At 42.7% G+C, this 26,785-nt stretch overlaps 1 protein-coding gene across 3 annotated transcripts in view; it reads right to left on the bottom strand.

The window, feature by feature from the left end:
* Positions 1–26,785, bottom strand: part of TENM4 (teneurin transmembrane protein 4) — a 359,290-nt gene that overhangs the window by 33,071 nt on the left and 299,434 nt on the right. For all 3 annotated transcript variants that reach the window (XM_068395558.1, XM_068395560.1, XM_068395561.1), the window contains 3 exons: positions 21,692–21,924; positions 11,719–11,873; positions 5,801–6,678 (listed from right to left, as the gene is read on the bottom strand). In XM_068395558.1, the coding sequence (XP_068251659.1) occupies positions 5,801–6,678; positions 11,719–11,873; positions 21,692–21,924 (1,266 nt within the window). The remainder of the gene's footprint in view (positions 1–5,800; positions 6,679–11,718; positions 11,874–21,691; positions 21,925–26,785) is intronic.

Raw genomic sequence — 26,785 nt, 5'->3', positions numbered from 1 at the left:
GGAAGATCTTTCTCCCTTTAGCTTTTGATACTCATAATTCCCTTGGTTCTCAACTAAACTCTGATACCAGGCATCCATTTCAGGCCAGGCAAATGGCTCAAAACATGACCTCACAGCTTAGCGAGAGTACTGGAGAAGTACTATTTTATCATGGCACTTACTGGAGTTTCACTGTAACTTCTAAAAAGAAACAATGATGAGAATCTAATTATTTTATCACAAAGAAATTGTGGAGCAAAGAAATCTTGCTAAAAGGGGTGGGAGAGCAAAAGCCAAAGGTGTTTCTCATACTCTGATCTGCTGCAGGAGCAGAAAGAGACCCTCACTTATACTACTCTAAACCAAGGACACCACCAAATCCCGTAAAACTCAGTGTATGACCTGAGATATCATCAGGTGATAAAGGGATGTTATTAATGCAGCAAGCTAGCTTTTCTCTGAGTCAAGAGGTAGCTGCTCCTCTAAAGGTAATAAGTGTTATTTATCCCTGTTTTTGACTGAGGGAGAAAAAATTGCAAAGCCTTTACACCAACTACAAGGCAGACTGAGTCTGCATCTCACCATGGAATAGATGCTGACCACAATGCCCAGTTCTGGTACCTCAGTCACCCAGACCAGGGCATTGGCTGGGGTACCAAACACTGCTGGTGCGAGGGTGGGATCTCTGCTGAGTCCTGGGGGTCACTGGGAAGCCATCCAAGGTCCTCCTGCACGCTCAGTCCAGCTGGCTCCTACCTTCCACCCATTACAGTGTGTGAGGTTTGGCAGAGTTTGTTTCTCTGTAAAACAGCGTCCTACATTATGGGTCAAAGCTCCCCTTACCACCCATCTGGCTCCATGGTATCCTTTGACCCCCAGGCAGCTGTGAGCCACTTCTTGGGCAGTTCATGAAAAGGTTTTGAATTTCTGGGCTTGGCTGCAGTGATGTGTGAGTATTTCACTCTGTACGGGAGGAGGTGACCTTTGAAAATAATTGGGCAATCAAAGGACCTAAGTACAAGAGCTTCATCTGGGCTAAATAACGCATAGAATGTTTGACTGTGGCTCAGAGGGAAATTGAATTAACATACAGCGATACCATCTCAATGAGCTAATCAAAATAATTGCCATATTCTTGATTTAAACAAATACATTAATAAGAATTTCTGGATTCTGAAGTAGATAAACAGCAACTGCTAAGAAACTTTATAAAGGCTGGTAGCAATTTTTTCAGGTCAAGTGAAAAAGCAGCAACAACAAAGGAGCAAGTAGTCACACAGCATCCTTTGTCTTTGACTTGAGGAGCTGAACAACAAGAAGCCGTTCCTCTGGCAGAGTTTCCAGATCAACTTCCTTTGCTGCTGATTATCACTGTCACAGGTTCAATGGGAAGACAAGTCTTTAATCCAGTTACTGGACAAGCTGAGCTACATTGCATTAATTGACAGCGAATGTCAAGCCCTCTGCAGAGGCAGAGAAGGTCTATATAATGCTAAAATCCTCAAAGAAATCTTAGATAGGCCTTTGGGGACAGTCTAATTACTGCAGGGAGCTAAGTTTCACTCTCAAAAGAAAGGGAAACTACACACCATTATATACTGAACCTTACTCAGTGCTAAGCCCAATAAAGCAGGGTTGTTACAGCAGGCTTTGGTGTAGGATATGTGAAAGGAAGAGCTGTAAGTGCTGTGAGCAAGTCTGCCACCGCCTGAAGACAGCACCTGTCTCCTTCCCCTAACAGAAATGAAGAGCCAACAGCCTGAGCCCTTGGAGAACCTGGATTCCCTGGTGTGCCCTGGAGATAGACCTTCAGTACCGTGTCAACGTATCCTGCCTCCTCCTCGCCTCTCCTCTCCTCTCCTCTCCTCTCCTCTCCTCTCCTCTCCTCTCCTCTCCTCTCCTCTCCTCTCCTCTCCTCCTCTTCTCTTCTCCTCCCCACACCAACGTGCCCATATGTCAACTTATGTTAAAGGCTGAGAAATGCCCTGGTAAGAGCAACAACTGAAGGACAACCAGAGATGCTGGACATGTACACATGTAGTGTTGCCACTCTTGCAACATCATTGTTCTTTCATATTGGGTGTCTGGTTTATGGTCTTCTGTAGACAGCCAGGTAAAGGTAAATCTTATAAGGATGTTCTTCATGGGGCCACTGGTGCAGTGTAAACTTGCCAGCTGAATTTACATTTACTCTTAACTTTTTAAACAGTGGTGTGTAGCTTGCCCTAGCCCATAAACAACAATTATGTGCTGTGAGAAACATGAAGCTTTTCCTCAGAGTCAAATTTCATGTCTTTATTTCCTTGGCCACGAGCAAAACAGAAATATGAGCTTCACCTTCCCCCTCAGCCAGGACTGAAAACTACTGAGAGCACCTTCCAGCCACTCATCATCACAGGATTTCTCTAAATCATTTAAACTTCCCCAATGCAAATTTACTGATGTTCTGATGCAGAAACCAATAACTTGAAGGTACTGAATGTTGATTTGGTTTACATAATCTTCGTTGGCTTCTTGGATATCAAGGAACTTAGATTTCACCCTGACATGATTGCACTCATCTCTGCAGTTTGTGTTTGACTCATGCAAATCTTCTGTCTGGCGAGAATATATCTTAAGAAAGGCATCCAGAGTCATGATCTAAGATACCAAGAAATGGAGAATGTACTGTTTGTCACGGTTGGTCACTCTACAGGTTAGGTAATCTCAGCCTTAAAAAAATCATGCTTTCCTGTCAACTTGAATGTCTCTAGCTTTGCTTTCCAGCCCCTTACCCTTCTCAAGCCTTTCTCTGCTAGATTAAGAGTCTCTCTGTAGGTGATAGTTTTATGCTGACATGCTGTGATCTAGACACTTCCCAGTCATCTTCATGTTAAGATAAATAGATCAAGTCATCTTAGTTCTCCAGCATAAAGCACTTTCTCCCCATGAATGCATTTTTGTAGTGTTTTTCTGCACAGCCTTCAATTTTCCCTGTCCTTCATAAACTGCAAACATCAGAACTGACAGTACTAGTCTCATCAATACTGTACAGGGACAAAATCAGCTTCCTACTACCCACTACAAGTAGAGCGTGATGCGTAAATGTATTCATTTTGTTTGTCCATCCAAGCAACAAGTTAGACAGATTTGCCATGGAATTATGCTGAGAGATCACGCTGGATGACTTGATGCTTTGCTCACTGCAACCTATGAGAGCTTGCTCAGCCCCATTCTTTAGATTTGACCTGGCATTAGACACTGTAAGAATATATTTTGTTTAAACAAAACCTACTTTATCAAGCAATTTAAGTATCTCACCTTTATTTACTAAGCTTCTCATTTTATCTGTTCTGGTTTTATATTTTTTCCTAGATTATGCATGCAAAACTTGGATAGAATCAATCCCTGCCAGTTCATCTGAAACAACCTCATTGGATCATTCCCTGTTGTTGATTACCTTTTGAGGGCTATCACAGAGCAAGTTCTTGAGACATTTGATATGTTCTTTTCACAGCTGAGAAAAAGAGCAGACTGATCTGCTTTCCAAGTCCCTAGTGGACAGGTTAGGATAGGATCAGATAGGATAAGACAGGATGAAAAGTGACAGTTCCCATTCAAGCAAGGAAGATTTAGACTGAGTCTATAAAAAACTTCCTAACAATAAGATAGGTAAATAAATCGTTATCACTAGCAATCTTTATTAATAACTTAGATGACTTTGATAGGATCCATTTGACCAAATTGTAGACATCTGCAATGTAAATATCTGTAGCTGAGTTAATCATTCTGGACTACCTTTACAGAGAGAAACTTTCAGAATACAACTCATCTCATCTCATCCTAAAGCAGATACCTGACATAACTCATAAGAAACTAACCTTTAAAGTGCCCGTTTCCCTCCATTGCCTATAAAGGGAGGCTGAGGTAACTAATTCAGATATAGACTTTTAGCCTGTAGTTGTATAAAGTTGCATCAGAATCTGTCAGGAACAGTTAAATAGAGATAACTGATCACAGGTTTGGATGAGATATCTCTGAAGACACATTCCCAATTCTATTTTCAGTGATGCTGTGCTATCATATAGTGCTGACTTGCTCTAGTCAAGATTTCCATAGTTTAACCACTGGAGAATACTGTCTTCCATTTAGCTCTAAAAAGCTTTCTTATGACTTTTCTGAAGTGCATAAAAAGACCAGAATGATGACTTTCACAAATGCTCCATTTTTTTTTGGATAGCAAGAAATAATGGATCACTGTTATAAATATATCCACAGAGTAAGTTGGATTTTAGCTTCTGTCTCATTTTCTCTCCTTTATATTTTCAGTTACACTTCTAAATAAAAGAATATGATTGAGTTATAAAATCTGACCATTATTAGCTGTAATGTTTAGTTGGCTTCACTGTCCATGGCTACATCTGTTTTCAAGCACAGGAACTATTGGGTTCTTTGCAATAAGAAAATGCCTCCTTGATTTAGCACAATGGTCCTGACAATATAGCAAGCTTCCAGTCCTATAGAGAAAACCACCCTATCTTTCCTCCCTAAAGCCTCCCTCAAGCAAATTCAATGTAAAAGAGATGGAAGGGTATTAGTGTTGATTCACTGAGGAATATTGCTACAGTAATTGCAAGCAGAACATTGGTGGAATGCAAATAACCTTTCAAAAGATTCATCACGGAGTTTCCGCCCGTTCTTTTCGGCTCAGGAGCAGTAATAGTGAGTATTAAGCAAAGAAATTTGAAACTGGGCCTGGAACATTTTAAAGAAAGAACCAAAGCAACTGCATGTCTAACACACGAATATATGGATTTAGCCAGCTTTCCTTTTCTGAGTCTCTTTTTTCTTTTTTTATAGTTTTTTTCTTTGTAATCTTGGGAACTGTCTATTCTAGCCAAATTGGACTCTTACAATGGGTCTGTTATTATGGTAGCTAAACAATTCCATGTAACCATTCAAACCACATGTGAAATTATGCACTAAAAGGAGCATTTCAAAGAGGCTAGACTTGAAAATAAAAATGAAACTAAGGAAGAGGGAGGGGAAAGGGTTCTCAACAGCAGGATGACTTTGCAGACCATCCTGCTAGATGTCCTTCATTGAGTTATCTTTTTCCTATTTGATATCAGAAGTGTATTGTCTTCATTGTATTTATAAGCAGGGAATAGCTAACAGTAATACAAAAAAGAAGTACAAATCTTCAGTCATTGCCGTCTCTGGGTTTTTCAATGCATCCTGTCTTCTCTCTGCTCAAAAAACTGTTTGGGGCAGGGTTGGTCTGGAACACTTCTGAGACTGTTTTTACAGCTTAGTGAGGCCAATTACAACAATAGAAACAGAGCAGCCCATTAATTTCAGAATTGTTCTCTGAGCAAGCTGTCATTAGTCATTGCCAGTTGTCATTCTGCATCAGCCATTTCAAACAAGCTCAAAAAAAGACACTGCAGCATAGGAAGTAGGTGAAAAGCTGTGGAAAAGAGGATCTGATGGAACTTGCACACTTTCAAGGCTTTCAAAGCCAAACAAAATTCTCTGACATGCAGCCTAAATCCCCAATCCTGACTACAGCTAAGGAGAACCAGGTGTCCAAATTACTTAGCTGATTTAGAAAAACTCAGCAGAAACTCTGACTGACTCTTAACTTGGTAGAGAGAGCTTATTCAAACTCTAACGCACATACTTCTAGTATGAAGCGTTCGTGTGAGATCTAATATTCTCCGTTCTAGCCCTTTTATTTGGACAATAATTCTGTCCAGGGAATTAAATTCTGTCAATCAACCTTGCACGGTTCAGAGAACACAGAATGAAGTCAGCAGCATAATATTCATAATATACTTACTCATAAAATGTTGTCCAACCATTTTCATTGCTTTTGGTGGCAAGGAGACCAGAGTTGCCGTGGTACGTCATCATGGCCACTTCATGCCCCTGTGTTGTTACACTTTTCAGGGCGCTGTTGGTACCAATTGTCACCCAGTAGACTTGGCCATCAGGCACTACCAGCCAAAGGGGCATCCCCGTGGAATCCCTTCGGATATTGACTAAGTTGCCATTATTGTCAGTGATGAGGGTTATATCTCCATCTCCAGAATAAGTAAAATTGTAAAGATAATCTCCAGTGGTAAGGCTCTGAGTATAAAGGTGCTTACCACTGGTGTCAAACAAGTAGAGTTCCTGGTCTATGGGTGAGGATAACTCATACAGATTTTGCGTGTTGAGGAAAGGTTTGTTTTTCCGAATAAAGCGGATTCGGATGTTTCCAAGGTCAGCGACGTACAGCTCCCCATCTGCACACACCGCAAGGGAGGATGGCGCGTTGAGTTTGGCATCCTTGGCATAGCCATCGTCCCCCGAGAAGCAGTCACAGTTAGCATCATTCTTGCAGTCACAGATGCTTGGCGCACCGGCGACGAGAGAAATCTCTCCATTGGTGGTGACTTGCCTGATGCGGTTGATCTTTTTCTCATCGGTCTCAGCGATATACAGGACCCCATTATGTGAGACAGCCAGGGCAGTAGCAGACTCCAGGGTGGCGTGGATTGCCACCTTGCTAAGGAGAAAGTGATCCATGCCCGGAACCTGGCAATGCATGGGCCTCCCTGCCACAATGCGCACTTGGTGGTTCTCAGATATCTGTAACACAACGTTATTGTCGAGGACGTAGAGCGAGTTATCCATCGGATTGACTGCCAGATCCGTGGGCCATTCTAGACGAACCTTAATGGTAAAAAAACACAAGGAAATTGTTATAGCAAGACCTTTTTTGACTGCATGATTGCTATAAATCAATTGCAATGAGGATGCTTCAACATGGATTAAAGGGAGAAAGGGTAAAAGAAACACAACTAATTATTGGTGCTTGGTATGGTGGCCACAGAGGACACAATCCTGGTGTGAGTGAGGGGGCTTAGCTCCCTGTCACATGAGGGAGACACACGTGGACATCCACACTCTGCATTGCAGCAGTGGTGGGAGCAGGGCGATGGACAGAGGCAGACCCTCCTCAGATCTTGCTCTGCACCATGGCTTCTCTCTGCTTCTCCACCTTGGTGTGAGGGGTCAGGGGCTGTGGGAAGGGGCATCAGTGCCCAGGGAACACAGGAGTAAACAAGAAGATCCAAAGATCCAAGTGGGATTTCCCCTCTCCAAACCATCCTATGCTCTTCGAATTGACAGAGTCTGGATCTGATAGCAGAGACCTGGGAATGGGAATTTTGTGTGACTACGAAATCAGTCACACAAAACAATCATCCTTTTACTAAAGGATTTTCCAGACAAGTGGCCCAGCTCCTCTGGGTAAATGACAAAGACTGATAGACACAAAACTGGCAGCTGTATCAGCATGTGCATATGTCCAACTTATAACCACCTATTTTGTGCCTAATACTGCAAAAATGCAAAACAGCAATTCATAAGAAATTCAGGCAATTCAATTCATAGAATAAAATACTTGTGTCTTCACAGTGCTTTTCACAATTTTTTTAGCATAGTGGAAGAATGGGTTCAAGTAATGGTGACACATCACAGTTCTACACTGATAATCCGTATACACAAATAAACTGAGAACGTGACTGGTAACACCACAAGTGAGTGAGCACTAGAAGGTCTCTATTTCTAGCTCTACTTCTGCAATACACTGTCTTTTCAAGTGAGTCTACCCTTTCAGTTGCCAAATCTAAGAAAACTTTACCAACAGAATTCAGAGTAATTTTTTTTTTTTTAATAAAGAACTGTAAGGTGTGCATTTTTTTTGATTATTTTATTTTACTTCAGGTTTATACAGAAAGAAAAAGTCAACGTTGTGCTGATGGGAACCAACTAATGCTTAAATGCTTTCCTAATGTTGCATACTCCCCATAGTAGAGGTGAGAAGGGTGATAGGAAATGAACAACCGTGAAGAATGGTCTTGGTCACCTCCAGCCAGGCTTTTAAATAGATTTTCAATGCGTTAAAGAGAAAAGCTGTTCTGGTTGTATACTCCCTTTCAGTCGGCGAGGCAACTCTAAGTTAGGGCAGAAGAACTTGATATCTCACAGTTAACTGAGAAGCTGGCCACTTTGTGCCATTCTCCCTGCACCTGTGTATTTTTCTCTCTGTTCCCAACAGCGTGATGTGCTGTGAGCCAGAGCTCTGGGATCTGGGCACACTCAAGGCTGTGCAATTCCAGAATCTCCCTGTTTCTTTCCTGCAAACCTTCCTCTCCCACTGTCCACCTCATTTGCTGCTGCTTCTCGTTTCTCTGAGGTGATGAAGTTTGGGGGGGTATTTTGCATCTATAGGGTGGTAACCTTATTGGAAGGAGGAGGAGTAGATGCCAGCAGGCTCAAGTCCAGCAAACCATCTCTCATGGTGGTTTTATTTAAAACCAAGAACAAGAAACCAGGTAAGATCTAGAGGCACACAGGAGATTCCTATTTTTAAAGCCTGTAGTTGAACATCTCTGCCACAGCCATGCTTTACTTTTGATGCTTCTATTCATGTTTAAATCCCTTTTTAACTTTTTTTTTTTTTTTTTTTTTTTTTTAAGAGCATCAGATGCAAGGTATTTAGTTCATTGTGCCTTCTAACAGCTGGGCTGGTGAAGCTCATTTTCATGGCTAAGCAGTGTGCTGAGCTCTGCCTAGTCTGATTCTCTCTTTGAAAAATTGCCTTCCTTTTCTCAGCCTCTGGCCTATTTTAACCCTTCCTGTAGTAAAACATTATAGCCTGTGGTTTTCTCTTTAATAATGCATGCCTCCATCCCTTCCAGTGGTCTTTAAACTCCTCAGCCTTGAGTTAGCATGAAGAGCAGAGTTTATTCTGAACTGACAAGGGAATATTCCATTTCTTAAAAACCATTCCTTGTCAACACTGGCAGCTAAATATTTCATATCCTCATGTCCCAGGAAGCCTCAGGGACCTGACAGAAAAGACTCTTCTAACCACTGTAAATGATGAAAAGCTACTTCCCAAGCTGGGTTGTCTTTGCCTGGTTTGAGTTGTGGTTTTTTTTTTTAAACTAAACTTGTCTTCAGTGCATCTGTCCAGAACAGTACCTGTTAATCTGTCCATCACAGTACAAGTTAATCTAAGAATGGCTCCAGTCATTGTATGAAGGGAAAGAAAGAGTCTCCAGCTGATACATTTTAGCTCATCTCAGAAGTGTTTAAATCACAGAATCACAGAATCACAGAATGTTAGGGATTGGAAGGGACCTCGAAAGATCATCTAGTCCAATCCCCCTGCCGGAGCAGGATTACCTAGACCATATCACACAGGAACGCGTCCAGGCGGGTTTTGAATGTCTCCAGAGAAGGAGACTCCACAACCTCTCTGGGCAGCCTGTTCCAGTGTTCGGTCACCCACACCGTAAAGAAGTTTTTCCTCATATTTATGTGGAACCTCCTGTGTTCCAGCTTGCACCCATTGCCCCTTGTCCTGTCAAGGGATGTCACTGAGAAGAGCCTGGCTCCATCTTCATGACACTTGCCCTTTACATATTTATAAACATTAATGAGGTCACCCCTCAGTCTCCTCTTCTCTAAGCTAAAGAGACCTCCCTCAGCCTCTCCTCATAAGGGAGATGTTCCACTCCCTTAATCATTTTCGTGGCTCTGCGCTGGACTCTCTCTAGCAGTTCCCTGTCCTTCTTGAACTGAGGGGCCCAGAACTGGACACAATACTCCAGATGCGGCCTCACCAGGGCAGAGTAGAGGGGGAGGAGAACCTCTCTTGACCTGCTAACCACACCCCTTCTAATACACCCCAGGATGCCATTGGCCTTCTTGGCCACAAGGGCACACTGCTGGCTCATGGTCATCCTGCTGTCCACTAGGACCCCCAGGTCCCTTTCCCCTACGCTGGTCTCCAACAGCTCTGCCCCCAACTTGTACTGGTACATGGGGTTGTTCTTGCCCAGATGCAGGACTCTACACTTGCCCTTGTTATATTTCATTAAGTTTCTCCCTGCCCAACTCTCCAGCCTGTCCAGGTCTCTCTGAATGGCTGCGCAGCCTTCCGGTGTGTCAGCCACTCCTCCCAGTTTTGTGTCATCAGCGAACTTGCTGACAGTGCACTCTATTCCCTCATCCAAGTCATTAACGAATATATTGAATAGTACTGGTCCCAGTACCAACCCTTGAGGGACTCCGCTAGACACAGGCCTCCAACTGGACTCTGTCCCATTGACCACCACTCTCTGGCTTCTTTCCTTCAGCCACTTCACAATCCACCTCACTACCCGATCATCCAGACCACACTTCCTCAGTTTAGCTGCGAGGATGCTGTGGGAGACCGTGTCAAACGCTTTACTGAAATCAAGATAGACCACATCCACAGCTTTACCATCATCTATCCACCGGGTTATGTCCTCATAAAAGGCTATCAAGTTGGTTAAGCATGACTTCCCCTTGGTGAAGCCATGTTGAGTGCCCCTAATGATCCCCCTGTCCTTGATGTGCCTAGAGACAGCACCAAGAACAAGTTGTTCCATCACCTTTCCGGGGATGGCGGTGACATTGGGTACAAATATGACATTGGTATACATATAAGCCACACAACCTGTGAGAAAATAATTTTTAAAGCCTGAATCCACAATGGTCTTGTGGTAACTGTCCCTGAAAGTCAGAAAAACAAAAATCTATGCCTGTAAGTTGAGAAACATACTACAAGATGGCCTTTAACCAGCAAAATTTCCTTCTACAGAAGGCATGAGAGCTATTAAACACATCATTTCAGCTTGTTCATAAATTGCGGACAGTGGGAACTAGTTGCAAAGAAGCAAGAATAATTTTTCATATTAGAGGGAAAACCAAGAAGAACAAATTCCATATGGCAGCACAGAAATTATCTAGGTAGTTACAAAAAGGAAACCCCATTGACATCTATTGTGGCTGAATAACGGTACTTAAGCCCTCCAGCTATGATCTATATTTTCGTAGGAAAGGGCAACATTCCTGTAGTCAGGCAAACAACAAGTGGCACAAAGATTTCAAAGGGCACTATCTCTAGACTGGCACAGACAGGTTGGCCAGTGCCCCACAAAATCAAGTGCTGGGCTGTAACAGATTTCTCTTCTGCGCCATCCAGAAATAAAGCAATTGTCAAACTGAGATTTCTTTTTCTCTCTCTTTCTTTTTTCCTCTCCACCTTTACACAAGCAGGATTTAAAAGCCCAGCGTGATGGTATCTGCAACCAATTTGCAATCTGAAGCAATTCAAGATTCTTGTTTTTCTGCTGTTGCCAATTTTGGCACCATAGCCTCAAATCAGTATATCCTACATGTTAATTTGATTCAGGTCTAAAATTGTGTGGGGACAAATTAGGATGGGGGGAAGCAAAGAAAAAAAAAAACATGGCTAGCAAAGTTGTTATAACAGAGCATGGCATATAGCCCTACTAAAATGAGTACGGCTGCCTGGTCTTCTTAGGTTAAAACAACTAGTTCCTTGAGAAATGAGCCTAATGAAACCTGGCTTCCCAGGAATCTGTGCCTCCCAGCTGACTGGGAGCTCCGAAAGAACTCTCCTCTGTGGCTGGGACATCTTTAAAATCTCTCTCCCCAGAGATATCTGAGTTAGGTCAGCTACGTCTTTCCTTCAGTCTTTATATGATCTTTCTTTTTGACCCAGTCATTTTCATACCGCAAAATACATAGAGATGTACTTCTCCTTGTGCCCTCACCTCTTTGTCAAACCTGGGGAGTAACACAGATATGCAGATAGGGTGAAGGCACAGGCTTCTATTCTGTAGAAACCCAATCAAAACACTGTCTTACCTGAGAAATATCCATGACAGAGTCACAGCTGAGAGGCCGAGCAGATGTCAAGTCATTGGAACCCAAAACAGTTGAGATGATCCCATTCTGATCAATCCGCCTGATCATAGTGCCATCCACAAAGTAAATCAGCCCAAACTTGTCCACAGTGATGCCTGAGGAGGCAAAAAGCAAGACAGTCAGAAAGTAACAGCAACCTGACAATTATGAGATGAATAGAAGACGGTGTCTGGTGTGACACTCATGAAAGAGTAAGACCGCTGGTTTGGTGGGGAGCAACGTATTTTATGTCATTCAAAAGGGATGAGATGAGAGTTGGACATGCGGGAGTCCTGGTTATTAGGAGCTTTGAACTGGCACCATTCCATGGAAGGCACTTCCAACTGGCACATAATGCAATATAGAGATCCCTGCTCGCTGCTGGAAAAGGGCACGGCATTTGGTGAACGGCTGAAAGGAAAAGGTTTTCTAATAACTACGTCTTGCATGTTCAGAAACATGGTGTTATTGCTCATGGTATGAATATCAAGCCATTCACATTAAAATGTTACACTGGTGAATCTTTCAGAAATGGCAATGAAAAAGGCTGCGAAAGATCCATCAGGTCAATCAAATTCTAGATGGATAAATAAGGAAGGGTTTTTCCGAGGATAATCCTAATCTATAGTATTTCAGCTGTTTCTGAACTCTGCTAGGTGGTTCATTTCATTGTCCAAACGTTCTTTGTAGACATACTCCTGTCGGTAGATTTGAGGTCTGCTGACAACCGTTACAGACTGCTGATTCTCATTTCCTCACCTGCAGATATATGCCATTCCACTTCCCCCTAAGCATCATTTCTCAAGCATTTGTTATGTTAGCACAACCTCCTTTAATCCTCTTTATCCCAAGCTAGCTATACTCTGCATCTTCCATCAGAGGATTTCATGGTGCTTTACACGTACTAATTAGACCTCATAGCAGTCTGTGAGTGTGAACATCCTAATTTTACATATTGGGAAAATAACAGATAAAGCAATTTTCACAAGGTCACAGAGAAAGTCCATGACTAAGGCAGGAATAAGAAGTTAAGGGCCCCATTCACCTCTCTTTTATGCTAGTATAAATTAAAAATAACTCCACAGATACTAATAGAGTCATCCATCTCTTCTACCCTACGGTGGCAGGATGCTGCTCAGCATAATATTTGAGTGTCTTAAAGACACTAAAAGAATGTAAAGGAGCAGTAAAAGAATGTAGAAGCCTGTAACACCCTTTTCTATGCAAGTGGAAATTCTGCTTGGAATATATTAATGTATGAACATTAGGATCTTCCTGTTTGGTTTCTTTTGCTAGCAGGGTAGCAGTCAGTTGGCAAAAAGCAGACATCTGCATTGTGCAGCCAAGCAAGTATCTGGAGCTTTTCCAATCAGTGGAGAGAAATGCCTACTTCTGGGGTGCAATTCATATCACCCTAAAGCAGATACCCCTAAGAGATTATATGAATCCTGCTAGAAATACTTTTTCTTCCACATTGGCTATAAAAGGAGACTACAGCAAATATCTCCAAAGGAAGCATTTATGCTGTAGACAGATAAAGTTGGTGAGATGAATCCTCACTGTAATGTTTTTTTGGCTGTCATCATGGTGACAGAAATGACGGAAAAGCTGTTTCAGATAGAAAGCTTTGAGAATGTTTCTGAGAAGCGATCAGATCTTGTGTTCCTCCAAAACGCTGGTTTACAGCCAGATCCTCTTGTTTGAAACATTTACCCTCAGTCTTCATCCACTGTGAGCTATGCTGTGAAGCACAGATGCAGCAGTTCACAGATCAAACATTTTAGACTTTCATGTAGCAGGGACTAATCCCCTGATTTCTTTGGCAATTAAAATCACGGCCTTCAGCCAGCACTGTAAGTATTGCATGGGCTGGAAGCCACAGAGGTGGATGATAAGTGGAAAAACGTATCATATTGGGTCACACAGAAACCAGAGAAGATAATCTAGCCTGGAAGTAATGGTAAGAAAACCTCAGGACTAAGTAATTGTTTGAGAGAAAGAACAAACTTCTCCATTGATCTGAGGTGAAGGAAGGGGTTCAGACAGAGTTGCAACCTGTTGATTCAAAGTCAATTAAGAGTCAGGGAACTGATGTTTCAGATCACTGAGTTGAATGGGAGCTCTGTATTTTTGCTAGGAGGTAAAAACAGCATTTTCCTTAGTTCTTCGCAGCATCTCCCTGTCTGAAGGGCATCATTTTGACCTGGATTGGATATTTGACCATCAGAGCAGTGAGGTTTCAGAACAGCCTCAAGGGCAGTGAGGAAAAAAAGTACTTGCTGCTTTTAAGATGAAGTTCATTAATTTTGGAGGGGATTATATGGCAGGATTGCTGAGATAATGGATGACAGGACTAAATGACCCAAAAGATTGCTTCTAGTCCTACATTCCAATACCTGTGTTTAATTCATGCCAAGATAGGACTGATCTTTGCAGGACCGAGAAACAAGAACCTCAAAGAGGAGCGGCAGGTATCTGTTGCATGTCTGAATGCTATGGGAGAAGCCACAGCATTGGTGGCCATTTCTTCTCTCTATACAATATAAACACATCAGTTGTATCTTAGAACTTTGTCAAAAGCTGCAGAGGGATCTGTCGGTATCAGCATCAATATCTCACTGGCATCCATGGCTTTCAGGAAGTTGTCTTCACCTGCCATGAGATCTGTCAGCATCGTGCCCCAGTTGGTGCCCTGTTCAATGAGTCATCAGGGATACTGGCACATGTCACCAGTTACTGGCGTGTGCTGTTGAAGGTTCCTGCTCCTCTAATTACTTTGCTGGCTGAATGGCACGTTCTTTAATGTTTGTTGGTGTTTGCTTGACAACCAGGAATACAGTTGAGCTCTTCAAGCAATATGGTAGACATGCTTTTTTGTAAGAGGCATAATAGAAGGTTTAGTTGATCTTAATTGGCTTTTGTCAAACACACGAGGCTCCTACCCATTCCTAGGTTCACAACGAGTATTTTTCAGGGTGCCTGTCCATTAGTTTCTGTGACAGGCCAAAAGCCAGTGAAGGGTGGCAGGCTGGATAATGTGATTTTAAATGAGGCAGAATTTTCTCTCTTACCTAGTTCCATATGTATTGGATTGGACTTATCAGCAGTGTATGCTGACAGTCGCTCATGGTATTCAATGCTGAAGTCTGATGGCTGGTCTGATTAACCAGTTACAGTAATAATAACCTGTATGTACTTTGGCTCTCAAGCCAGCTCTGATCAGTTGATAGAGCACAACTTTATTTTGCATTCCAGCTTAGACAAAGAGCTTGCACACCTGCATAAGTTAAAGTGGGACAGCAAAGTTACCACTTATCATCCTGCTCCAGGGCAATGGCATGTGCATGTGTTCTTATCACAGAGCACTTCTCTGCTTATCCCTCTTTCACAGACGCTAAGTGACCTCAATTGCCTTGCATTTCCCAGGATGTTCTGCAGGGTAACAGAGTTTTCAATTTGTCAGAGCCCTAAATTCTCGTTTGCACATGCCAAAGCCATAAACTCCTATTTGCACATGCCCCTCACACAGCAACTGCTTCAATCCCTTCCTGACTTTAGCTGATTGTCTTGGAATCAAACCTAACTATGGAGAGAAGCCCTGCTCTCCCACAAAGTGTCTTTGGATGGATGACTTCTGTAGAGAGGGAAAGAAGCATCTCACGTTTCTTTGCAGCAGATTGTAGAGGTTAGATTGGATATTTCTGTGTTTCCTTTCTGATAATGGCACAGTTCCAGTGCTGGGAGCTGGCTCCTGCAAATGGGCGCAGAAATGGGTAATTCACGTTACTCTTGTAAAGCCAAAGGCCTTAGCTTGGTTTGGCAGAAGGCTCCTCTCATGTTTCCATAGGAACATAAGGGAATTAAAGATTTTCAGCACACAGCTCAAAGTTCAATCTCACAGTTACTGAGAGAAAACATCTGCTGACACTACCCGGGTAGCATTGCAGATCCAAACTTTAAGCTCTGAGGTATGAAATACATACTTCATGAAATCATGCTGGCTCCTCTTGGGTAGCTGGAGATCCCATATGAAACAAGGGCTTGTAGCACCACGTGCATCACACCAGTGAGTTGTGCTGATAGAAAGTTGTGACGTGATGACATTTACTTGAAATGTCAGGACCTTGTAGTGTGAGGAGGTGACAGCACAACGTTACGCTGCAAATAGCTACAGGGACACGGTGGGTTTGTTCTAGAAGACGAACCGTTAAAAGTGATTGCACTGCACGTGTAGCTCTACTTAAGAAAAAAAAGGGGGAAAAAACCCTTTTAAGTTAAAAAATAGATTATAAAGGAATCCAGATTTGGAGATTTCTTGTCTGGCTGGATGCTGAATGACTGAGTGATAAAATGGCAGATAAAAATCAAAGACAATAAAGACAGAGGCATTCACAGGGGAAGGAGTAAGCCTAACTACCCATATGCAATGACAAGCTCTAAAATAGCTCACGGGAAAAAAGATTTAGGAATTCCCGTGAAAAGTTTTCTGCAAAGATCAACTTTGTGCTCTGCAGTGATCAAGGAAGGAGCTAGAAGACAGGAATGGATTAGGAAAGGCACAGAGAGAACAGAAAACACTGTTCTGGCCTCAAAATACCATGCTTTTCCATGCTATAGCTAAACACATTGTGGAAGTTATTAGCACAGGATGTCTGGAAGGACAAACCTAGGTGTTCAGGAAGGTTTCTAGACCAACTTATGGTGGCATCTAAGTACAGGTCCCAGGTGCAACCTCTTCAGAAAGTCCCTTAAATGTTGATGACTAGAATCTGGAGTGTTAGCTGGGAAAGGCCACTCTGTCATGGCCCCTTTCTCTATGTGTCTTTTCTGGCAACAGTAAGAGACAAGATATTTTATTCAGTCAGCCTCTGGCCTTCCCTGAAATGGCCCTTACATTATTATTTGACAATAGAAATGTTAACAGATTGTGGAGGGTTGTGCTTCTTTTAATTCTGTCAAACTCATGAGCACTTAGTGAACAACTGAGATTTTGTTTACATGTTCAGCAGGACACAGTGAAGGAAGCGATCTGTCCAGAATTAATTACTTCATTTTGCATTGTTTTTGTGGTGCTAAATGAATGAGATGCCCCCTCCCTGCCACATGTCTTCTGAAACCTTCTTCCTATTGTGTCAGACTTGTCACTGCAATCTCTCTTAATTGCAGGCTCCTTGGTAATTTCTCTGCCACAACATTTTCCTGAGGAGAACCACTGGTGAGTACTCAGATGAAAACAAATGCTCTGACAAGCTAGAGTTTTAATTTTTCTTTAGATTGCTTGTAGAAGAGGATGATTATTAGCAGATGATAATTAGAAAGTAGTAACACTTTAATTTGGAAGGATATATTGAAATTCATTAGCATCTGAAAGCTTTGCTGTGCTCTGTGGCAAATGAATTGGAAGTAGCAGACTGGTTCCTAATAGCCTTGATAAATACCCTGACCAAACAACTGCCACCACTATTGCATCTGTTGATGCCAAAGATAGGGGAAGGGTCAAATTCCTAGGGTGGGTTTTATCCCTTCTAACGTCTTATCAAAGCTGATAATCTAAAGGGAGTTCTCTTTCACTGGAGAGAGACATGAACCTCTATCCAGAAGGTACTTCAGAGAAATGTATTGACAGGACAAGGGATAATGGTTTTGAACCGAAAGAGGGTAGATTTAGACTAGATATAAAGAAGAATTTTTTTTTGACAGGGGTGCTGAGACACTGGAATAGGTTGCCCAGAGAAGCTGTGGATGCCTCATCATTGGAAATATTCGAGGTCAGGCTGGATGGGGCTTTGAGCAGTCTGATCTAGTGAAAGTTGTCGCTGCCTACAATGATCTTTGAAGGTCCCTTCCAACCTATACCATCCTGTGATTCTGTGATTCTATGATTCTAGGAAATTATCCACTCATGGGAGGTGAGGTGGGAACTGGAAGAGTTGATCAATGCTGTGGGAAAAGGCCGCTGCTCAGAAAGTGAAGAACTATTCTGAATGGTGTTAGCTGGGGCAGGGACCACATCACTCAGGTTATCATCTCCAGGAGGGGACTGGCACTCCCAGAACATGGTTCATCCTACCTTGGACACATGCACTGGCATAGAATGAACAACCTTCAGGGTACCACTTTCTTTCCACTGAGAAGAGAGCAAAAGAATCTACTTAGACCAGATGCTTGACTGGTCCAAGAGGCTAAAGGTAGATGCAAAAGTATATGTTGACACCTCACAACTGATTCTCCAGTCTTTATGAATTGCTGTTTTTCATCTGGTAGGAGTGTATTCCCTCAGCATTTTCCAGCAAGCTGCAAACATCAGCTAATTAAAACATCACGAAAGTGGAGGCAAGACTTTGTTTCCTTACAATTTTTGAACAAGTGGAAAGATGTCCTTAAAATACACAAATCCTACTTTGCATGAAGTAATTACCTTCTGTCAAAAATATGGCTTTAGCCTTAAGAAGTAGAGTCCCATGAAGAGTGGTGATTCTTGAAGAACTCAACTTTCCAAGTCCTTCTCTGGCCAGCTGATATCTCTATAGCTACAGAAACGTTTTCTGATTTCCTCTGACCATTCACTTATGAGTGTTTATTCCCCTGCCGAGACAGGGAAGCAGAGGGTAACCTGAGGACTACTGGTTACTTGTACAATAAATCACTTCTATTGTGAACTATTATGAAATACAACCACACAAAGAAAGGCATTTGCTGGATTTTTCTGCTAGGATGAACCGCCGTGAAGGTATAAACAATGCTGACATTACATTGTCAGTGTGAGTTTTCACTGTTAATCATTTATTGAGGTGAATGGGAAGTGAGTCACGCCTGCCAAAGCTATTGTCTCAGCAGACTTTGCAAATTCAGGCTAGAACCAGATCGGGGAACACTGTTTACAAAATTTCCATTGGCAATGTGGGCTTTCTGGATTATTATTTTCTTGTTGCCATTTTGCTTCGTGTCATTCCCTCTTTCACCCTCAATTTACTTCTATTTTGTGAAATTTCAGAGCTGTGAGGAATGAAAGTTTAACATCTTTGTTGGCGACGTGGACAGTGGGATTGCGTGCGCCTTCAGCAAGTTTGCCGACGACACGAAGCTGTGCAGTGTGGTCGACACGCTGGAGGGAAGGGATGCCATCCAGAGGGAGATGGACAGGCTGGAGAGCTGGGCCTGTGCAAACCACATGAAGTTCAACAAGGCCATGTGCAAGGTCCTGCATGTGGGTCGGGGCAATCCCAAGCACAAATCCAGGCTAGGCGGAGAATGGATTGAGAGCAGCCCTGAGGAGAAGGACTTGGGGATGATGGTTGACGAGAACCTCAACATGAGCCGGCAATGTGGGCTTGCAGCCCAGAAAGCCAACCGTATCCTGGGCTGCATCAAAAGCAGCGTGGTCAGCAGGTCGAGAGAGGTTATTCTGCCCCTTTATTCTGCTCTCGTGAGACCCCACCTGCAGTGCTGTGTCCAGCTCTGGGGCCCCCAACACAAGAAGGACATGGAGCTGTTGGAGCGAGTCCAGAGGAGGGCCACAAGATGATCAGGGCTGGAGCACCTCTGCTATGGAGACAGGCTGAGAGAGTTGGGGCTGTTTAGCCTGGAGAAGAGAAGGCTCCAGGGAGACCTCATAGCAGCCTTCCAGTATCTGAAGGGGGCCTACAGGAAAGCAGGAGAGGGGCTTTTTACAAGGACAAGTAGTGACAAGACGAGGGGGAACGGTTTCAAACTGAGAGAGGGTAGATTTATGCTAGATATTAGGAAGAAATTCTTTACTGTGAGGGTAGTGAGACACTGGAACAGGTTGCCCAGAGAAGCTGTGGCTGCCCCCTCCCTGGCAGTGTTTAAGGTCAGGTTGGATGAGGCTTTGAGCAACCTGATCTAGAGGAAAGCTTTCCCTGCTCGTGGCAGGGGGGTTGGAACTGGATGATCTTTAAGGTCGCTTCCAACCCAACCCATTCTATGATTCTATGATTCTATGGATGCATGCATTTTGCCGTTATACAACTGAGGTGGAAGAACAGCCTCCTGAGAGCTTGAATTGCCAACAAGAAGGATTTAAGTGCTGAAAGCTTTGAACTCCAGAGCTCTGTTTCCCATAGCAAAGCAGAAACATAATTCGTCTAAACCTTGCAACATCCACTCATGTAGGGAAATGAATAATATTCCTCTTATCTTGTACAAGGGAGAACAGAGGTCCAACAAAAGTTGTGGTGTTTTTTTTTTTTTTTTTGCACTGGTTGAACATCAAAGTGGTCTAGAAATCTGGATTACAGATTTCTGGATTCCCTGATCTCATGAACTATCTGCTGGACTGTCTGAATCTCTCTGCCCAAGTCACTTAATTTTCTTTCCACTCAGCCCTCTCATTTCAGTGAGACAATTCCTACCCTGCAACCTGATCACAAGTAGCTAATCCCTTTCTATATCTGGGCCTCTGGCAATACTTTATCCCAATATAATGGTCACTTCACGGGAGTCTGGAGTGCTTGAAAGCCATGCTGAGCCCTTCGAATATTATGAGGGTAGCAGTTTGGCTTTCAGTGCTTTTTGGCAAACATCAAGTCTCCCAAGGTATATTTTTCTGCATCCTGCCAGGAAACAACTAGCTAACATGCAACAAAAAAAAAATCACAACTAGAGCTGACATAAAAGGTCACTGAATCAGATTGGGTTTCTTGAATTCAGTAACAATAATGTCATCTCTATGTCAAGAAAAATAAGTTCCTGAGAAGTCTACCCACGAAGAGAAACAACAACTCAGCTGTCTTCATCTTGCCTGCTTTTTGTGAAATAACTTGTAAATGGATCCCCAGGTTTTGCTGAGAGGTTGCTCTACAAAGAAGTTGGGATAGGCTTGGAAATTGCCGTCGTGAGGAAGGAGGGAGCTACCACTCCCAGACGGAAGGAAAAAGGAAACCTGCAGCACCTTGATGCCAAAGCCAAGCACATACAAATAACTCCTCACAATGCTAACAACTGGACAAGGAGACATACAACAGGCGAAAATGCCACATTTCTAAAAGCATTCCTGCATGGGCACCCTTCTTTCCCCTCTTCACAAACACTACAGAAGGTGTGTATGCCAACAGTATCTTCCACCTCATCTCTATAACCCTCCGTGTTTGGTTTTTTTTTCCGAGGAGCTGTGGACAGCTGGGAGGAGCGACATCCTCCATATGCAGAGCTTGTTACCTTGAGACTGCCAGACTGAAGTCTTGGCTGCACACAGGACTGCATATGTTTGGCTAAACCTGTTTTGAACAGTTTAGTTCACAGTCATGAAGACCGTGTGATGCTTTTATTCTGATTTGACTGTGCTTTTACCACATTTAAGTGAGCTAATCAGGAGCCGGTTGAAGTCACAGTGAACTAGATCGTTCCCATATCGAAATTAATATCCACTCCCATGTAGCATTTAAACTGGATGCCATGATATATAATGTCAATGTATAAACCTTAATTTACGTATCCCTGAGCTGTATGCTGGTTTTATTGCTATTTTATATAGATAGCAATGCTTATAGAGCTTTTTATTTGTTTAATGCCAAGAAAGCCTCAGTGAACTGAATGTAAGTGAATCCAGTCCAGACTGGGAAGGACCAAACACTTTTCTTTGGTAAGCAGTAGTGGCTAAGCGGGTATAAAATTGATGAGTGGTTTTATTCTATTGCCCTTTGGACACGTGCCCATCAGTACACCCCTCTGATTTGCCACTCCTTCCAACCACCTCGATAAGAAGAAACTCACCTCAGGACTGGCTGAGGGTGAGACATACCTAGTCAGTTTCAAAGGCAATCCCTTAGGATGTGTTTGTGGGTTGATTTGGGAAGGCCTGCAAAATTAGAGGGCATTTTCTGAATTGGAGAGGAGAGCAGTCTCCAGCATGACTAAACAAGCCCCTTTCAAAAAGACCCCTTTAAAAAAGCCCGTGGAGAAGAATCAGTCTCACCCCTGGGATTTGTGAGGGTAGCATCAGTGCCTTTGCCTCCATCTCCGCAGCGGGTATCATCAAACGGGAGGCACTGATCCCCAGTTCCAGCCAAGACCTCTGAATTCTTCACAATGTCTTTCACTGACGTGGTTGACTTGATTTTATAGATACGTCGGCTGTTGGTGTCGGAGAGGTAGATGGAGCCGGTGATTGGATCTGTGGTCAAGTAATACTTATGAGCTGGGCTGTGGCTGAAAAACAAGGGTATGATGTTATTATTTTTTGGATGATTTGTTTCCTAAAGTCAACAGGCAATGCAAGCACTTTAGAGAATAAAAATGCACAGGGCAGACAGACTGGGAGAGTGAAGCAGTGCCGTGTCTGACAACGTTAGTACACAGTATGTTACAGCACGGGTTCCTGAGCCATATCTGTTACCAATCGCTGTGCCTGGGGTGCTCTCTGGCCTGGAGGGCAGCTACCAAAGGAAAGGGCTTGCTGGCCCGAGCCAAAATCATGCCAGGAACTACTGTAGGTTGAGTTCCAATGCCTGGGATTGCTTAATTTACTTAATATAGACATAGTCCTGAAACTGGTGTTAAGTGCAGTGCCAGAAAGTGAAGGGAAAGCACAGTACCACTGGGTGCAGAAAATAAAGCAAAAAAATAACATAAAATCTGGCCTCCCAAGAAAGACCCCAGGACAGAAACCCAAAAGCAGAATCCCAAATATAAAGCACTTGAAGATATAATACTCTTGAAAATCACTGCATCAAGGCTTATCTGGTGCTCTTGCTGACTCCAGCAAAGACCCTAGAGTCCTGTCCTACCCTTGTGGAGATTAGGGGAAGTCCTGCCACTGAATTCAGCTGGTCCTCGATGGAGAGAGAAACAAAATAGTCCTTGTAGTGTCACATTTTCCCTAAGTAAAACATGAACTAGGAGGAGGGCTGAGGAACCTGAGCATCAGTCCCCTGTTAAACCCTGTTCATTCACTGCTTCCTCAAAAACAAGAAAGGGTGGCTGTGAAAACAAGGTGAGTAGACAAAAAGATAATGTTTTTACCTCCATGACTACAACATTAAATAAGCCCAAGACTGAAGAAATGGATAAACTAGCACCCACTTTATGGAAAGTATTCGATGGGACTGGTCAGAAAAAACAACCAGATGAGTTTAGACACAATTAAAAAAATGTCTTTCAAGGATTCTATCTATAGTTTAATATAGACATTAAACTTATTAACTTATTTTATTAAAATTAAGTATTTGCTACTAGTGTGTATTGAGCTGCATCTTTTCTAAGCCTGAAACCAACAGATTGAACTTGTAACACCTGCTGTCTGAACACAGGTCTCCTTCCTTCTAAGAAAGGCTAAGTAGTAATTAGAACAAGTAGGAAAACGTCTCTACTTGTCTCCAGAACACCTTCAAGCTGCCCAAACTCATCAGGTCCCAAGAATTCATAATAAACGTATAGGTCATAGTTCACAATTTTGCACTTAATGTGGAATTGTTCCAGGAGAAGCTGGTTAGAAACCTGAGTGTCGATCACAGTTGACTCCATCCCTCATAATAAGAAATTTCCTCCCTCTTTCAACCTTTATGTTAGGAAAATTAACCCCTCTTCAGACACCTAAAAACTACTGAATTATTCTCTGCATGAAAAAGCTGTAAGTTGGTTCTTCATTTAAATTACTTAATACTTTTTTGGGAAAAAAAAGCCTTTCTGATTTATTCTGGAATATCCCTTGTGATTTATCCTATTAAAGTCTGAACAGATTTCATCTCCACAAATGACACTGATTCTTGCTAAATAAAATGCTCTGACCTTCAAGCCAGCTCCAGCCTGACAGTTGAGTCTCCATCTGTATTCCTTTCCAATGACAGCAGGCTGGTAGGGTATTATTTCATTTACCTGCATGTCACTCACACTAAGCAAGTAGCTTCAACCCTGGTGGAAAAAGTTCCCTATGGGAATCCATCATCCATTTTGATCAGGGCCTTGTATTTTCTGCTGGCTGTCCTAACAAAGCCCAGCTGAATGTCAGTCAGCTTTTGAGCTGTTGGTAATCTCTATTTTGCATGGGAGGTGGACAAGAGGAGTACATTTTTACATTTAGGAGTACTTTGCAATTCTTCAGCATCTTTGCCTGGAAAACACAGAGAGCTTTCGCTGAGCCTTACAGAAGGCCATTTGCAGATGGGCAAAGGCAAATAACTTCCCCAAAGTTGGAGAAAAATGGTACCAGAACTGGAGGTTCCTGCTCGCCTCTCCCAGCACTATCATTGTAATTTATTTTTGGATTTCATAGCCTCACTCTGGTGGATTTTATTATTGATTATAACCTTCAGTGGAAGAGAGAGATCTTAAAACTATTTTCTAACCCCAGCTCCTGTGTAGAATGGACACTGAAACAAATGCTGGTTACTTTTAACCACAGATCAGAGAACCAGCTAAAAGTAAAACATTCATCCAGCAGAAAAGCTGAATGGTACTTCCCACCTAAATTTACTACGTAAAATCTGTCATATTAAGGTAATACTTTGAGTAGCTGCTGGTAACCTAAATTTAGTTTTATTAATGAGGTCCTGAATATAGATGCCGCAAAAAAAGTAAGGGTGGGTTCAAAGTTCACAATCGTTAAAGAATTAGCTCCATCTGGTTAAACTTTTAATCCTCTGCATAGCTGGATGCCACAGAGGCACACACACCTTTACTACCAAATGTACTTTGGAAGAAGCAGAGGTAGAAACTTATGCTGAATAATCTACCCATGGTATGATAATAATCTTGGGTGACTTAAAACCTATTCTGGCTTTCATCTGGTGAGCTGATAGTGAAACTCTCTTAAGACACAGATTACTTTTCCAGATCTAATGTTATTAATGGTGTGGGCAGCCTGAATGCAAATTACAGCTGTTCTGCTGCATGGCTCTGTGTGAGCGATAGGAAGTGCTGGTTCATTTTTATCAGCTAGACTTCTTAAGCATGGCTTATCATGGTATCCTACACACCACTCCATGCATAGGGCTTTTGTGGGTGGAAGGGCCCCTGGAATGGCTTAGGCAATGGGGTATTTAACCTGGGATGCTTTGGAGCAGGGAAGGTAAAATACAAACTGTTAAAAATTATCAAGATGGAATTTACCCCCCTGGCCTCTGCCAACAGTTTTCACCTCTGTAGTGGGAAGGTGACATGCTCTGCCCTTGCACGAATTGCATGGCGTTATACACTGGAGTTTTTGTTTAACACTTTGAGATCCTTCAGGATGAGAGATGCTGAACCAACGTACGTTAGTACTGTAGAAGTTCTCAATGCTTCCCTTCATCTGTGATAAAGCATAAGCACTGGAGCCAGGAACACTGAGGCTTTGCTTTTTGTTTAAAGCCACAATCAATAGGCAAATCCAAGAGGAAAATTGGACTGAACTGAACGACAAGTGAAATAAATCTGCCTGGGGCAAAGCAGAGAAGATTTTTTTTTTCTTTCATCCTCTCTCATTGCTCAGTTAGATAACAGACCAAAACAAAAGACAGAACTTTTCACTATTCAGAAGACTTAATCAGTTACAGTATTTGCAGTCTTAGAATATTTATCCCCCATATTGACACTGCCACCACTAGAAAAAGGCTGTGGGTGAAGAGCTGATTTCCCATTCAGAGCGTTCCTTTTGCAAGTAAAGTTTTTTTTAGAAGAAACCCCGAGCACTGCACTGATATTTTAATTCCCTGAAGCAACAAACCAAAGTTGCAGGGACGGGGTGGTCTGGTCCCTAGCCAAGAACAGACACTTTAGTGGGTGTTAGTGGGCATGCTGGTGTAGTCACTATAAATGAGGACAATTTCATAAGAAGAAGGTCTGCAGACCAAAGTGAAATGAAGGTGATGTGGCTTCCTTGTACACTTGTGATACAGTGATGTGTTGGGAAAGCATATGATTCTATGATCCCAGTTGTTTGGGGCTGCATATAGGCTCTCCCATACATCTGCCTTGTCCTCTTCCTTCTGTCATGCTCAGTATTTGAACAGGATAGCACCAGCATCATTTGGGGAGCTCTGCAGATATGTTAGGAGATTAAAACTGCTTTTTAAAGTGCTTATGCTTTACACGATTCCTTACACACAGGCATGAGGAAGGAAAGTGATAAAAAGTTGGGTGAACAGGCAGACACGTGGCAGTCATGGAATACTTCTGTAGTGCTATAATAGATGCACAGGCTTTAAAGGTTGATATTATCCCCTTAGCCCCAGAGTCCATGTTTTGAAGGAGTCTGAGGAAGAAAGCTCTTGCTCCAGAGTGGAAAGACAGTCTCTAAGGAAAAAAGATGAGAAAAGGAAGATGGTCCCTGGTTTCAGCAGGTTACCTACAATACGTCAGCACAGCAGACTGCACCTTTGTATTGGCTTCTGTTCAATGCCAGGGGATTCATCTCACTGAGCTTTAGATATCTACAAGGTGGATGCTTACATCTGAACTGGCTCTTAACTCCATTTGTAGTCAATGGAGAGAAATCACAACTTTTTAGGTATGGTTCATCTGACTTATTTTCAACTTTTATCTTACAAGATGAACTGCATCTTAGTTTCCCAAACACAAGGGCATCTACCACCTCCTCTAAAGGACAACTTCTATTAATAGTAACAGTATGGCTCTGGCTCTCGCTGTGGCCAACAGACAGGAGCAGTCACAACACCAAAGTTAGTTACCCATACCAGCTTATCTGAATAAACCCCTGGGGCTTCTTTGGATTTGATGTCTCTGTTTCAGGACATGAAACCACCTCTGTAAAACTTTCTGTGCTAGCTGTCCTCTTCCCCTCTGAGCCTTGCTGGCCACATGCATTTGCTGGTGACTAAAGAACTACCAAATTCCTGCAGCAAAGCATATTTTGTTCATCGGGGCTGTGTTTCCATGGCTCCATGCTAAGCACCCTGCAGCTCACAAACACAGGATTTTATTAGAGCTTGTGTGAGGTACTGGTCTTTTTTTTCCCTGGGTGACATTCAATAGATTAATATATAAGGAGGCCACACAGTGCAGTCAGCTGAATTTACACTTGGCCTTTTAGTGTTTTCAGTTTGTGTGTGATGCCCAAAGCTCTTCTAATGTC

The sequence above is a fragment of the Nyctibius grandis genome, chromosome 2, assembly GCF_013368605.1.
Source record: "Nyctibius grandis isolate bNycGra1 chromosome 2, bNycGra1.pri, whole genome shotgun sequence".
NCBI lineage: Eukaryota > Metazoa > Chordata > Aves > Nyctibiiformes > Nyctibiidae > Nyctibius > Nyctibius grandis.
Note: the sequence above shows the minus strand (reverse complement) of the source record. Positions and strands in the feature narration are given on the sequence as shown.